The sequence below is a fragment of the Ambystoma mexicanum genome, chromosome 4q (genome assembly GCF_040938575.1).
Source record: "Ambystoma mexicanum isolate Mex_15411 chromosome 4q, UKY_AmexF1_1, whole genome shotgun sequence".
Lineage (NCBI taxonomy): Eukaryota > Metazoa > Chordata > Amphibia > Caudata > Ambystomatidae > Ambystoma > Ambystoma mexicanum.
The window spans coordinates 253,299,114-253,314,915 of NC_090928.1; the positions used below are offsets into that span (position 1 = coordinate 253,299,114).

The 15,802-nt window shown below is 45.3% G+C and overlaps 1 protein-coding gene across 6 annotated transcripts in view; it reads left to right on the forward strand.

The window, feature by feature from the left end:
* Nucleotides 1-15,802, forward strand: part of NINL (ninein like) — a 1,017,292-nt gene that overhangs the window by 633,201 nt on the left and 368,289 nt on the right. For all 6 annotated transcript variants that reach the window (XM_069607820.1, XM_069607817.1, XM_069607819.1 and 3 more), the window contains one exon: nt 9,129-9,475. In XM_069607820.1, coding sequence (XP_069463921.1) covers nt 9,129-9,475 — 347 coding nt within the window. The remainder of the gene's footprint in view (nt 1-9,128; nt 9,476-15,802) is intronic.

Here is a 15,802-nt window from a genome sequence, read left to right on the forward strand (position 1 = left end):
AGTGACAAGTTGTCCATGGTCATTTTTTACTTTTGAGTAGGGGGTTGTTGCGATATCTGTCCAACCATGCTCCTATCAACCTGGGGATCATACGCCGCATTGAAATCTCACGTCAGGATAATTAGCGTTCTTTTGAATTGTATTATGATAAATATCTTCCCTCCTTGTCCACTTCTTTAGCCAATATGTTATTACCAACCCAACCTTCAGCACTATCAAGACCCCTCCCTTCTTACCCTTGTTAGATTGAATGATATGTGGATAACCAAGTAATTTCAATTTGTTTGCATCTTTCCTTGCCACATGTGTCTCCTGAAATGTCACTATATCTGGCTTCTCTCGGCTCAAAAATGAGCCGACTTTGCGTCTTTTGACTGGTGAATTTAAGCCCCTATGTTCAGAGTCAGGACTTGGATTACTCTCTTACCTCCCATCTAGATAAATATATGCGGATTGTTTCTTAGGTAGCTGAACTAAGGTAAAAAGAACATTTTCAGGCAACCCCCGCCTTTTGCACCAGCGACCTAATCTCAGGTCACTAGTATAGTTTGTTAATGCTCATACTTAGGGGTTGCTGATTGCTCCTGATTGACCACTTCCTATAATAAGCCAGTTCGCCTGTTTATGCAGTTCAACTTCAATTGCCTTGGCGGGACTTCAGAGCAAGCAACTGTGAAACCCTCTCAGATCCGCAGTAACTCTGTTCTACAAAATGCCAAAATAGCTTGTTTGTACAATTCGATTTCCATTGCCTTGGCAGCACTTCCATCCATGCAGGACTAAGGCACTCACACATCTGCCATTGCGCCTTTGCTGCTCTCTTTGTTCTGGGGCTCACGTGTTTCCCTTGATTCACAACACAAGTCCTCAGGTCAACCTCACAACCTGATCATCTCCATTCAAACCATCACAACGCTATTAATGCACATCAGCTCCCCCTCCTTGTCCAGGAGTTTAACATTAGAGTTGCCGCCCAGCAACCTTCCCTGGACGTTCTGCCTCAACACTAAAGGTGTTGCACTGCCATTCACGCTCCTGACCCTTGTTGGGCCCCATCTTCTCCACGGACCACACCTGGGAGTGCCACACCCATAGAACGCCTCCTGTAAATCACGGGTGCTTGCTGCTGCTACAATGCTGACATCCGCCACTTATGTATTTTCCCCCGATCTTGATGTGGCCAGTATATTCTCTTAGATTGGGGGTGTGTTATATCTTTTGTATTCCGGCCAGCGGAAGGAGCGCTCACACTACGCTGCCACTGTCTTGGCGGCCATCTTGGATCCACTCATCTACTTTTTGACTTCTACTGGACAATTCTTAAAGGTGGAGGAAGCGTTTTATTATTCCCAACCCGTTATACAAAATTCTGTGCTATCGGCATAGCTAAAGAAAAATAAGCCATGGTTCCAAAGGGAACTATGTATAGGTTAAAAAGCAAAGCGGAGGGGGGAGTGCTCTACGTCTGCAATGAGAGACGCATGTACAGCAGCCCAATAATATTTTTTTACCACAGATGTACACAAATATGCTATTATTTAATAGGCCTTTTAAAAAACACTCAATTAGAGGAGTGGTGGGAGGTCTTATGGGGTAACATCCCGAAGCTTACTCGATCCATCCAATTTATGGAGTTGTGGTATAAAACCGTCACTCAATGGCATTATACTCAAGAGAGTCTTAGATCTATGTATCCAGAGACATCCCAGGATTGTTGGCGGAAATGTAAGGGGAGGGGAGTTGGCATACTCTGCTGGCATATTTGGTGGTCTTGTTCGGCCTTGAAAGCTTTTTGGGGTCAAGTATGCTCGACAACGCAGGTGTGGTAGGGACAGACACACCCATGGGGATTGAGGAATGTCTTCTGGGCATTTGGACAAAAGACATGGCACCAAAAGGAAGTGCACGTTTCAAGGCATGCATGGTTTTGACTTTGGCGGCCTTGCTGGTGATAGCCCGGAACTGGAAGCAGGAGGCCATTCCGAACCACCATGAATGGTTCTGTAAAATTTGGCATATTTTGGCTATGGAATGGGTTACCTATAATATCCAAGGGGATAACCAACAATGTGCCTGCAGAGCATTCGAATTTTGGACATTGCTTAACGGCTTTCAAAAATTCGATAAAACGGAAAACCTCTTTATATATCTTGTGTGTTAAGGTGGAGCAGCTCTGGGATAGGAGGTGTTGGGGGAAAAGGAGTGGGACGGGGGAGGGTGAGAGGGTTATTGTTTACTTGTTTAAATATGCAAAATGCCAATAATAAAAATAAAAGAAAACTCAAAGCAATTAAACGTTCAGGTAAGTATTACCACAAAACTGCTATCCTATACATATATACATTCACTATTATGGGTCTGCATACAGAACACCAACACTTTACATTTAGAAACAGTTATGCAATCATTAGTGAAGGGCAACTCTCTAAATAACTGTCTGTGGTTAAGTTAGTGAGAAAAAAGAGCAACCAGTATAGACAGGTCAGTAAATTAGGTCGAACACCCACAGATAAAGCTAAGATAAGGTCCCTAGTTCTTAATAAGTATAAACGTGTTATGAATTGGACCATAGTGCCCAAAAATCACAGGTTCTACGATATATGCTTTGCAGGAGGGTTTGCAATGATTCGCTTACAGAGTGCAAATGTTTCAGAAGTTTTTCTCCCAATCCCACCACTGTAGGGGAAGCCCAAAGTGGGGTTGGGGTGGGAGGGTCTCCTTGACCAGACCACCGCCGATCTTACTCAGAGAAGGGAGTCATGGGGTTTGGTCTTTGCTGCCAATTACACCCCTTAGGTTGCTAGAAATACCCATCCATTCAAATTAATCTCCCTTACTTCGATTTCTTCAGCAGCAACTACTTCAGGGGTTTCTAAATCCACTGGGCCCACTTAGGACTGTGCTGTTTTTGGTCGAGGGGGGTCTAGGGACTGCGGGTCCAGAGGTCCCTATCAGCTTCAGGATTGGGTCTGGCTAGTCCGCAGTTCCAGGCTCCTGTGTTCCTGTTCTGAAGACTAGGCAGCTGGACATCCTTGGCATGAGAGGCTAAAGACCTCCATGGAAAAGGTAACCTCAGGAGATTATGAAGAATGTTTGCAGCAGGAGTCCCCGTGGTCAGGCAACAATGAGCAACCCTTGTATTGCAAGCAAATGAGCAGGCCCTGCATGGTTTCTGTTCTGTCAGGAAGGAAGAAAATGAAGGAGCAGTCTTGTTCTAGAAGTTGAAGATCCACGAAGTTAAAAGGATCAACTCAGAACCGCGACAGCCGAAGAAAGGTAACCCAGTAGTGAGCTGGTCAGTCCACCTGGTGGTCGGGGGACACTTACCAAAGGCTCAGCAGGCACGGATCCTCAAGCTGGGTTTGGGACAGGTTGTTCTCATCGGTCTTGGCTGGAGGAAATGCTGGTCCACTTCAACTGTTGGCCTTGGGTCTTCAGCGGGCTGCACTTCTTCATAGGAGTCTTGGCTCTAATGGTGATCTGTCGAATGGCTGCAGGAGTCCTTTTAGCAAGAATTTGGACTGGAGTCGCCCCTAGGTCCACCAATGGTAACGATGTGCACCATTGAAACTTACAGGGGCTGTCCAGTGATGGACAGCCTTTGGCCACACACCTTGTTAGGGAGAATGTTCAGTTTCTGTGCTAATATCCTTTAACCTCAGAGACCCCAAGCTGAGCTCCAGACTTTTTTTTATTTTAATCTCCTGAGTGAGTGGAACTTTTTACCATCACTCATTCTTTTTCACTGACAGGGTTTTATTTGTACTGCTTTTGTGGAGTATGCTTATCTCCAAATGTTAATACAGGCATCTGTTTTTGACTTTGTGACACCCAGCACCCTCTGTGCAGTGTCACTCAGGAGTCCCTTGGACTTTTCTTTGTTTTAATACATTCTCTTGTGATAACTGGTATCTTACTTACCCTTTCCTTTGTGGGTCCAGCTCACCCCACCTTATTTGGTGTGCTGGGGGTTATATTGTAGCTCTGTTTCCCTCTACTCGGGTAACTTTTTCTTACACTAACAAACCTAAATGGCTGGTGGCAGTGGTTACTTTTACTACCTTGTTATGCAGGTTACTAGCAGGCTGATCTCTCAGCTGCAGTACAGCACCCATTGGTGACCATTTTCTTAAAATGTGCCCTCTTCTTTTTTGCCATTTTTCATTTCAGTTCCTTCTGGGCATTCCCGCTATCATTTCATGCAGGATTGGGTCCTTTGTGAGTTTTGCCTTTGGCGGGCTTCACCCCTGAAGCCTGCCCAGTCTCAAGTGTGTCTGGCAAAGCAGGAAGTGAGGGAGGGTTCCGAAACTTCACTGTCGTTTGTCTGTAGGTGTGCCTGGATGAAACCAGTTCTAACTGGGCGGCTGGCTGTCCTGCAGGACAGCGAACCCCCAGGTGATTGACCACTCCATAGGAGTGAATGAATGAGTTCCAGAATATAAGGCAGGGATTTTTCGACTACAGGCGCAGAGTGGACCACTGCAACAAGGAATCCGAAGACGACAAGCAGAGACGCCAGCAGCACCTTTGACAACCGGGGAAGTACCGGTGAAGCCCTGCATCAGTACTGACCCCATTTTCATCTGGACAGGGAAGCTCTGGCAAGGACGACTTGCTCCATTGGGCTGGTGTGACCAACTAGACTGAAGGCCATTTTCAATTTGGGCCATCCCCTGATGTCCTGCGACTTTCCTGGGCTGCAGGACACCAATAACTGGGGTACCTGGACCATTTGCGATTGTATCGTCTTGCATCGTCTTGCGAACATCGTACTTGCTGAAACTTTGCAGGCATCCATGTGGTCCTCCAGAGGCAGGAATTCTTTACCAAAAGTTCTTACAAGAGTTCAGGACTGAGTAATCGAAGAGAATCCAACCAGCGATATTAGCTTCTTCTTGGCACTATGAAAAAGGTGCCAAAACCACAAAGAGCTGCTGGAGTGAGCTGAATCCTTTGCTGCTGACACCTTCTCTCGGTAGGTGCCACAGAAGCCCACCTTTGGTGCCCCCTTTTGTTACCACGACCAAGGAGTAGGAATAGGGGTTTTCATTGTTGCATCCAGAAGGCAACCAACTACATTTTCAACTTCACTCTTCAGGAACTTTGGGCATTGGGTTGCACTTACCTTAGGCCGTTTTCGGTGCTCCTTTGCTTTGGGAGTGCTGTTTTCTTCAATTGGGAACTGACCTCAACTCCACTGTCATGTTTTGTGTTAGGGAGAATTCTCAGAAAGGTGCTAATTCCTCTCTACCTTAGAGACCCCCAGCACTTTTGCTGGACTGTAGGACTTTTTAATTTTCAACCTGGAGAGTGAGACCTTTTATCCCACTCGCTCATGTATTTTTCTGTGATTTAACACTGAGTTTCTTTTTGGTTTTGGAGTCTAACAAAGTCCATAGGCATCATCTTTGCATTGTGACACACAGCACCTTCAGTGCAGTGGCACAGGGAAGCCTTAGATTTCCCAAAGGTTTAAATACCTTCTCTTGGATAAACCACTGTTTCCAAGAGCAGTAAAGTGAATTTCACTTTACCAACAATTTGTAACTTTCTAGACCCAGCACACACTATCTTACCATAAGGTGCTGGAGGGGTTACTTAGTATCCCCCTAGTCTAGTTTCTCATGTGACATGTTTGTTACCCTTTCTACAATTATTGGCTGGTGGCAGTGGTTTACTTTTTATTACCATTTTGGGTTTTTACCGTGGGCTGCGTTGGAAGCTACAGTAAAGCACCCATGGGTGCCTAAAATGAGCCTCAGGCTTATTTTTTGCCATTTCTTTACTCTGCGCGCCAAATCAGGTTTGGTCCCTTTGTTCATTTTTAATTTGGCCGCATTCATGAGTGAAGCCCGCCTCCTGGCTCCAGTATGTCTGGCAGGGGCAGGAAGTGAGGGAGGTGCCGAAACTCCCTGTGCTTATTCCCCTTGGTTACAGTAATGCACCCGAAGGTGATTGGCCGGCTTGCTGTCCGCCAAGGTCCATGGTTCCAGCTGGCTTCTGTTCCTGTACAGCTACTGTTGTTCCGGTACCTCAGTTGTGGGGACAGGAGGGAGGACATCTGGGGACTCCTGCACTGCAATGGGACGGTCAACGACCGCAACCGGCAATCTTCAAACAAGTGGCACTTCGGTGTTTCAGCTCCTTGCGTCTACTGCAAAGAGCAACACTGTGGTTCCTGGCTGTCGAGATGGACTTTCCTTGTATCTAGGGTCCTGCACTCTGTTGAAGGGGCTCAGGCTCCGTGTCATGATTCCTGCCCCTCATGTCCCCAGCTCTCCAAGATGTCAGGCTGGAGCCAGGCCACCATCACCTATATGGCCCTCAAGGGCCTCTCCATCCCTCCAAGACCCACTTGGAGTCAGACTTGGCGCTTGTGGCACTAGACTCACTCACTCCATAGGATAACATTGGGGATTGGACTTGTAGTGCAGTGATGGGGACAAGATGGATGCCCCCACATATTTCGGTTCCCAGAACTGCATGTACGGTCTAGTCTTTTGGGTGTGGTTCAGCCCAGAGGCACCTGGGATACCCAGAGACTATTTAAGCCACACCCAGGCTGAGAAACATGCTTTGCGTTTTCTGCACCTGCAGCGTGACCCTCACCGGGTTCGGATCGGTCTCCAGTAGGCCTGCATCTTTCTTCTGCGCTCAGCTCCTGCAAGAACACCATTAGGAACAGCCTTACCTTGCGGCGCTTCTGCCCATCGGTCATCGCTCCTTCTGTTCTGCGGGCATCTTCGGCGGTGTCATTCGCATCCCGGCACGCCGCTTTCTGAGGAAAAGGGAAAAGAACAGAAAAAAAGGCATTAGTAAGCATTCTGCAAATCTTCGCTTAATTTTAAATACTGTACGAGCTTCAAACGCTTACCTGAATCCCAGCCGCTCTGGGGGAACTCTGTCTCAGGAACTTCTCTTCCATCTGCAAGAGGGAAAAGACACTCCAGGTTAGCGTGGAAACATCTAGAGGCGCTGCATACCGCGCTTATCCACCGCATTTGTCCTTCATAACCGGCATCCACGCTGAAAACGTTGCGGCACCTAAAAGACACAGAAAAAGAACTCAGTTCAATGCAAATACGAAAGGGGTGCATAGTGCATCGCGCTCTCACTCACCTTCAGCGCTACTCATCTCAGCAGCACGCCGCCATTCCCGGACGCTAGCCTTCATCTAAGGAAGGAAAGGAACAAAGTTGGAGAACTGTTCAAAAGACTCATTATACTTACCTGTCGGACTCTTGCCAGTGAAGTAACTATGCAGCAATGAGCCCGCATCAATCAACGCGCCTCTGCGCTGAAGGCAGGACGGAGAGCACACTATCCAAGAAAACAAGGTGAGCTGTGGATCAAAGGGAAGGTTTGGACCCCGGGAAAGAAGGGGTTCAAGCACACAGAGACAATAGGGAGTTAAACTCTACCAATCCTGTGTTTCAGGCCCAGTCTCCAGTCGAATAGCCTCCAGGGAAGGGTTCGAGGTCGTAAGAGGTCAGAACAGGCTGAGTGACGTCCCCGTGGATACCAGGTGAGCGTTACACTCGGTCAGTCCTGCTTCCTGGGAGTACGGAGGATCTTCCTGGAGCTCTGGGCCAGCTTAAAAGCAACGCACATGATCTGGTGTTCCTCTCCATGGCTACTCGGTTCCAGCAGTGACTGCAGTGGAAATTCAACCAGCTCCAGGTGACTTACTTTGGAGTTGATTGGTCCCACCTACTCAAAGGGAGAAGTCGTCCTTGTAGGGTTTCTGTCGATACAGATTCAGAGCTTCAGCACAGAAGCAGGGCAAACCAACAGTCCAGGAGTTGCAGTAGGCATCTCTTCCAAGTTCTTCTTCGGATTCCTTCGTCCAGTGGTCGACTCTGCCTGCCAAGCCAAAAAGCCTCGCCTTTTTATGCAGGGTTCTCCCATTTATTCCAGCCTAGCTGTCAGTCACCTTAGCAGGGTGGCTGTCCTTGCGAGACAGCCAGCTGTCCAATCACCTAAGAGTGCATTCCTGTCTCCTAGGAGACAAAGCACAGGGAGTTTTGGGCACCTCCCTCGCTTCCTGCCCCCGCCAGACACCCTGGAGCCAGAGGCGGGCTTCACTCATGAATTCCGCCAAAGACAAAGCGAACAAAGGGACAAAACTTGGTTTGGCGCACAGAGTAAATCTCAAGAAGGACCTTTCCACAAAGAAATGGGGGGAAAAAAAGAAGACCAGGGCCATTTTGACAGAAATGGCACCCATAGGTGCTTTACTGTGGCTGCGAACGAAGCCCGTGGTAAAAACACACAACGGTAGTAAAAAGTAAACCACTGCCACCAGCCATTCATTGAGGAAAGGGTAACATAAAAATATTACATGTGAAGCTAGACAAAGGGGATTCTAAGTAACCCCTCCAGCACCCTATTGTAAAATAGTGTGTGATGGGTCTAGAAACTTACAAATGTAAGTGAAGTCTCACTTTACTGCTCTTGGAAATAGTAGTTATCCCAGAGAAGGTATTTAAACCTTGGGGAAATCTGAAAGACTTCCCTGTGCCATTGCACTGAAGGTGCTGTGTGACACAGTGTAAAAGATGATGCCTATGGAGTTTGTCAGACTCCACAACCAAAAGAAACAGTGTTAAAAAATCACATTAAAATACATGCGAGAGTGGGAAAAAGGGTCTTGCTCTCTCCAGGTTAAAAATTCAAGTCCTCAAAATCCAGCAAAGTTGCTGGGGATCTCTAAGGTAGAGAGGAATTGGCACATTTCTGAGCATTCTCCCTAACAATGACCCAAAGTGACACTGATTGGTTAAAGAAGCGGCGAGCAGTTTTTCCTTAAAGCTAAACTACTTTAATTTTACTAAGGATTCCCAGGCTGACGACAGGGAATATTCATGAGCATGTGAATCCATCCAAGACCCATGCTGGAGAACGAGAGTTACAGGTAAGTAACTTGTTCCTTATATTTGGGTGAAACTAACTTTGAATTGTACGATTTCTGATAAAATACAACTTGCAAATTGCCATTATAGAATGTCATTATTGGATGATTTTTTTAGATGTAGACAATGCGATCGACCCAGATGATTTTGTCCTGGATTCCGTAAGTGTTAAATGCGTTTATAAGCCTTTTGCTAATAAAATGTGCCACTTTCCAGGTCAACTATTACGAGAGAGAAATTGAGCTAATGAAGAGGAACTATGAGCAGGAGAGGAAGGACACAGAGCAAGGTTTTAAGATTGAGGTCAGTGAGCTGGAAGAACAGAAGAGTGACCTTGAGGAGCTGAACGCAAAACTCGAAGATGTCATTAAAGGGTTGAAAGACCAGCTCCAGAAACTGCCTCAAAGTCAAGAAATTGAGAAACGGTTTGAAAAGGAAAGGGCGGAAATGGAGCAAAACTATGCCAAGGAAATCTCCAACCTGGCCCAAAGCCTGACTCAAGAGAGGGAGCAATTGAAAGTGGAGCTTAAGAGAAGCCATCAGCATGAGCTGCAATTCACCAGGTTTGATCATGTTTTTTCTGCATGTAACTAAGGGTGTTGATAAGACGAAGCAGTACGTAAGGTTATCTTTCGAAGAGGCTTAAAAAAATGATTACAAAAATCAGAAGTAGAGTAAGAAAAGTTAGGAAGACTTAATGAATAGATTTCCAAGGTGCACTAGATTCCGGAACCTTCAAAGCACCCTCAAGGTAGACTACATGATCTACATTAATTGGAGGGATACACTAAGACTGAATAATAGAATTGAACCTCTTTGAAAGTGAATGAACTTAAATTAAAAACACAGATGTATGTAATGGTATGTGCTAAATATTACAAGATATTCATGTAGGTGGACTAACCATTTGCTTCAAGCTAGTGTGCCTCCGCACATTTATATCCTAAAGTGTTTTCCAAAAATACTGACTTTTGATTTGCAGCATGCACATTATTTTTAATTGTCACATTTTTACAGGCCTTTCATAAATGCAGCGCCCTCACCGTCACAGTTATTAATAATGGAGTGGATTTGTGTGGGATTGGACGGGGCTCCAATGTTTTCCTGTGAAAATTAGGACAACAATATTTGTCTTCACCACTTGAGGGGTTGAATGAGATATCAAACTGTTAGGGAGATATTTCTTTTTGCAAATCTTCCCTGCACTTCCTTTGAGCCCCCCTAACAAACTTTCTTGGTGTTTTATTAACTTTTTTGAATTAACTTTGAACCTCACTACCCTGCTACATTTATCTTGTTTCCGGCCGCACTGGTTTACCTTTTTAGGTTACCAGTGCTGGAAGACCTCTCCCTTTTGCTTTGGCATCTGTATTTTCCTTTGGATGCCCCCCACCACGTCTATGGAGTGCTGCCAGGGACCCTTTTGGGTCCCTTTTTTGTGTCATTTTGGGTGCACTAAGTATCGGTGCAGGGAAAGCCATTCCCTTTTTATGACGTGTTTTTTCCTGTGCAGCACAAGACATCTTCCATGTAGTGCTGTGGGGAGACTTTGCGACACCTTTTTTTGTGAGAAGAGCTGCCTTATAAGAGTAAAGCCTATGTAATGAAGCTTTAACAGGTTTTCCTTACTTCAGCAATTAGAATTTCCGGACGGGCACCCTAAAAGATTTATTAGGTACCTCTAAGTACACCCTATGTCCGGAGAGTTAATTACCAAATAAAGTGAGGGAGGACTAGTATTATTCAATATTTGCAGTAGTAGTTGGGAACCCAACTTAAACAAAGTTTCTAGTAGAGGTGGAGGAGCATCAAATGACAAAACTCTACTCCTAGAAATGAAATTATATAAATATTATTACATCATTGCAAAACATCAAGATCACAATTCATCTACTTAAAAACCACGTAAACATCACATATCAAAAATCAGTGTAAACTAAAAAGAATGAGTGCTCTCGTGACTCAAAAAATAATACTTTTCCCACACCTGTTTTCTGACCCAGATCGAAACGGGTAATGGGCAGGGTCAGACTCGAGCTGTAAATTCAGCCCCGTCTTATACTCAACATATTTCTGTTTGAACAACCTCTAAATGGAGAACATTCCTCGGGAGCTATCAACTCTGTTACACTTTAGCTATAGTCATCAAGCATTTCATTGGGTGAACTGGGAATTCATGTTTCCATCTCTTGAAAGGATGAATTTTGGGCCAAGGGTCCTGGGGTGGGTCAGGTTGTTATATTCTGCTCCAACAGCGGCAGTGATGACTAATGGAATTTGTTCAAAGATTTTGGAGTTGGGCAGGGGTACCCGCCAAGGACGCCCACTGTCTCCCTTGTTGTTCTAGCTTTGGAGCCACTCACAATTGCTATCAGGGAAGATGAAAGGATGGCGAGTGTTCAGTTCCACAGGACATTACAGAAATTGTGGGGGTGTATGCTTACAACCTGCTGCTGGTTTTACAGGATCTTTCGACCTCTGTGCCAGCCCTTATGCAACAAATTGAGAGGTTTGGAACCTTTTCTGGTTACAAAATAAATTGGTTCAAATCTGAGGTGATGCCTTTCTACGATGTGCCTGAAATCTGATTTGATGTCCCATGGATTTCAATGGTGCCTGTGCAGGATGTTGTATCTGGGTACTTGGTTGACATCAGAGGTGAGGGTGCTGATAAAAGAAAATGTGGATTCTGCTGTGGATAGATTGGCGGTAGATTTGCTGAGATGGGAGGCATTGAAGCTCTTGCTCTACGGAAAAGGGAATGCGTTGAAAATGACGTCTGCCCAACGTATTAATTATATTCTCAGCATGGTTCCCCTTCCTTCCTCAAAGACCTCTGTGAGGAATATAGATAGGTTGATTCAAGGTTTTCTGTGGGATCATAAACCACCAAGGATGAAGTTGTGGAAGTTACAGCTCCCTTGTGAAAGGGGTGGCATGGGTGTCCCTAATTCTTCGCCATGCTATCTTGCGTTCTTTGCAGCACAACATGTGCTGCCCTTTCTGGAGAACTCTTCAGATGCTTGGACACTGGCTGAGACTTGTTTGTGTGGTCCGTTGGAATCGACTGCATTGCTAACGACTAGGAATGGCAGAGGGTGTGATACAGTTGCACCAACAGAATTCTTGAGGGACTCTTGGCTTGAAATTTTGAAACTATTTAACAGCAGCTTATTCAGAGAAGGGTGCTTCTTTGTGGTATAACCCGCCCATCAGGCTTAATAAACCTATATTTTGGACCCAATTGGTATATGGAGGGCATCTAATGGGTTGGGGACATGTTTGAGAATGGGAGGGTGATTTCTTTCAAGAACCTCATAGATGTCTCAGGTCTGCGGGAATGTACTTCTTGGGTTTATAGATCTCTGTCTGCTTCGAGCCCATTGACCCAGGGCGATGCACTGCTCTTGTAAAGAAGGTCGTTGTACAAGAGAATATGGCCTCTTTGGTTTACATGTTTTTGTGAAGCACACAGTTGGGGAATGCCAAGCTGCAGGAAGCATGGTCTAATGGCCTTAATTCTGAGATGACAGCGGTGAGATGGATTTCAATTTGTGGCAACATTCCTAAAATGTCCTTTAGCTTGGGCGAAAGGGTAAGGCAGATCAAGCTATTGAACAGTGTATATTGGATCCCAGATCGGATGTTCAAGCGTGGAATGATTGACTTGGATGCGTGCTGGGGGTGCAGCCATTTGGAGCATTTGTTTTGGGGTTGTCAAAAAGTATGGTATTTTTGATGTGACATTGCAGCCGTATTGAAAAAGATGTTGGGGGAGGATTTGGACTATGATTTAGTTGCACTTAGGAGAAGATGCTTTCCTGGGGGATTTATCTTATTCGCAGAAATGTTTGCTCTTTGGGGCTTAGTTGGTGTTAGGTAAGATTTTCATCTTTATAATCGTCCTGACCTATGTTAACCCCAGAACCTTTTGCTTGGACTTGGTAAGTATTTCCTTGTCCCTAGGTGAGTGGGAATCTTTTCCCCTGGCCCCTAGTCTTTTATCCTTTTTATTGGTGACCTTTTTGTGTCTTTCCATAGTGTATGATTGGAGTTAGTTTCCAATAACTGTGGACTGACTAACGTACTATGGCAGCACGCAGCATTTTAAATGTAGTGGCTTCCTCTTTAATTCTCTTATTATTTCTTGGGTGAACTACTGTTCTCAAGAAGAAAAGTGGGATTCACATCCCCTTCACATTGATCAAAGTGATTGTTATGAGGAATTCTCAAAAATTTGCTAATTCCCCTCACCTTAGAGACCCCCAGCAACTTTGCTGGATTTTGAGGACTTGATTTTTTTACCTGGAGAGAGTGCGAGCCTTTTCCCCACTCTCTCATGTATTTTGATGTGTGTTTTACCTCTGTGTTTTCTTTGGTTATAGAGTTTAAACAACTCCATAGGCATAATCTTTTCATGTATACAACATCATCGAACAATGGATGGATCATAGCTGGATGTGTTTGAACGAAAAAAAAACGGAGCTGATGGTTTTCGGGTCCAAACAAGCCAGGGCTAAACTATCATCCAGCTATGATGCCTTCATGATCAGAGTCTCACATCCAAGTAATGACTAGCGTAAAAACCCTGGCCATGACACTAGATGCCTCCCTGTGCTCAGATGCTCAAACCTCCTACGTCAATAAAAATTGCTCATACTACTTAAGACTTCTAAAGCCATCAGACCTTTTCTGAGTGAACATAACTGTGCTACCATTGCCAGAGCGACCATTTTATCTAGATTGGACTATGGTAATGCCCTACTACTGGGGGCTAATAAACAATGCCTGACAAAACTCCAGCATATTCAGAACCACACTGTTCGGATAATTAAGTGGAAAGCAAAAAGTGACCATATCAGTGAGGCACGAAAGGAATTGCACTGGCTTAGGGTCGAAGACCATGTAATCTTTAAATCTATGACAATCACGTACAAGTGCCTATACGATAAAGCCCTGGCGTACCTGAAGTCCAAGATCGTGGGCTCTCACCCCAACCCGTACCCTTAGATCTGAGACGCAAGGACTTGTTACAACAAACCTTCGTAGGGAAACAAATGGGTTAGGTAAAGCTTTCCCCAATCAATCACCTCAGCAATGGAATAAACTGCCATTGAGCTTGAGATCCGAATCAAACCTTCTCAGATTCCGAAAGCAATTAAAAACCTTCCTATTCAAATGAACTAGACATCCCTGAGTAGTATTTGTCCTTCTCTGTGTCTTGGCATCCCAAGTGTCTTGTGTTCTGTCTATTACATAGTCAACTGTTATGTCTAAGTTAACGTCTCTATGTGGCGCCCTGATGCCTGTGGGCTTTCGGCGCCTTACAAATAAATAAAAATAAATAAATAATTGTCACACATCACCCTCAGTGCTGTGGCACAGGGATGCCTTTCAGGCTTTCCCAAGGTTTAAATGCCTTCTCTGGGACAAACTACTGTTTTCCAGAGTGAGTAAAGTGAAATTGACTTTACTAGTCTTTTAAATTCCTAGACCCAGCACACCTGATCTTACAATAGAGTGCTGGAGGGGGTTACTTAGTATCCCCTGTGTCTAGATACTCATGTAGCAGTCAAATGCTACCCTTTCCTCTCAGAATGGCTGGTGGCAGTGGTTTTACAACAAACTACCATCATTTTTCCCGACCGCGAACTATTCGTAGCTCCGGTGACGTTAAACCGCGGGAGCCATGTTTTTCAAGATGCAGTCTGAGTCCCCTCTGTAAAAACAGGTCCCGGTCTTCTTTTTTCGCCATTTCTTTGTGGAAAGGTCCTTCTAGAGTTTGTCTCTGCGCGCAAAACCAGGTTTGGTCCCTTTTTTCCTTTGCCTTTGGCGGGCTTCAGGACTGAAGACCGGCCCTGGTGCCCAAGTGTCTGGGGTGGGCAGGAATTGAGGGAGTTGCCCGAAACGCCCTGTGCTTGGTCTCCTAGGAGACCCAAATGCACACTGTGGTGATTGGCTGGCTGACTGTCTGGCAAGGACAGCCATCCTGCTGGGTGAGTGACAGCTAGGCTGGAATGAAGGGGAGAGAACTGAATAAAAGGCGAGTATCTTGGCTTGGAAGGCAGAGTCGACCACTGGAACGAAAGAACCGAAGACAAGCTTGAACAGGACGCCTGCTGCAACTCCTGGACCGTTGGTTTGCCCGGTGAAGCCCTGCTGCAGGTCTGAATCACCAAGTTCATCTCGACAGAGAAGCCCCTATAAGGACGACTTCTCCCTTTGAGTTGGTGGGACCAATCAACTCGACAGTAAGCCACCTGGATACCAATCTCGAAGCTGGTTTTTATTTTCCTCAGAGTGCTGCAGGAAACCGAATAACCAGGGAGAGGGACACCAGTTTGTGTGCTTTACTTACAGCTACCAGAATCGAAGTTTGTTACTTGCGAGCTTTTGACTGTTCAAGTGCAGTGCAGGAGTCCCCCGACGTCCTCCCTCTTGTCCCCACAACTGAGGCCCAGGAACAGCGAGATCTGCAGGTACTGCTAGGAACAGAAGTCATCAGCTGCATCTTTTTCTTCATTGTAAGGTACTGTGAAACCAGACTGAGAGTACTTGCCTCTCGAGTAAAAGTGCTTGAAACTTTTGCAACTCGTAGGCCTAATCAGCTTGTGACCAAACATATGATTCTTCTTTTTACAAACTACTTCTGGAACTTGTGCAGAGACTTTTCCGTTGAACTACCAGAACTGCTTTATCCTATCCAAGACTTTAGCCCATTGACTTTGGCCTAGCCTATTGAATTGAATTGACTCTTCTGGTGAACTCAAAATATCTACACTGTCTAAGAATAATTGTACCCTTTCATGTTCTAATGACCTTTGCCTTTTACTCCTCTTGAAAAGTATTCTTAAATGGTATTGAAGTATATTTGTGTGTTATTATGTTTG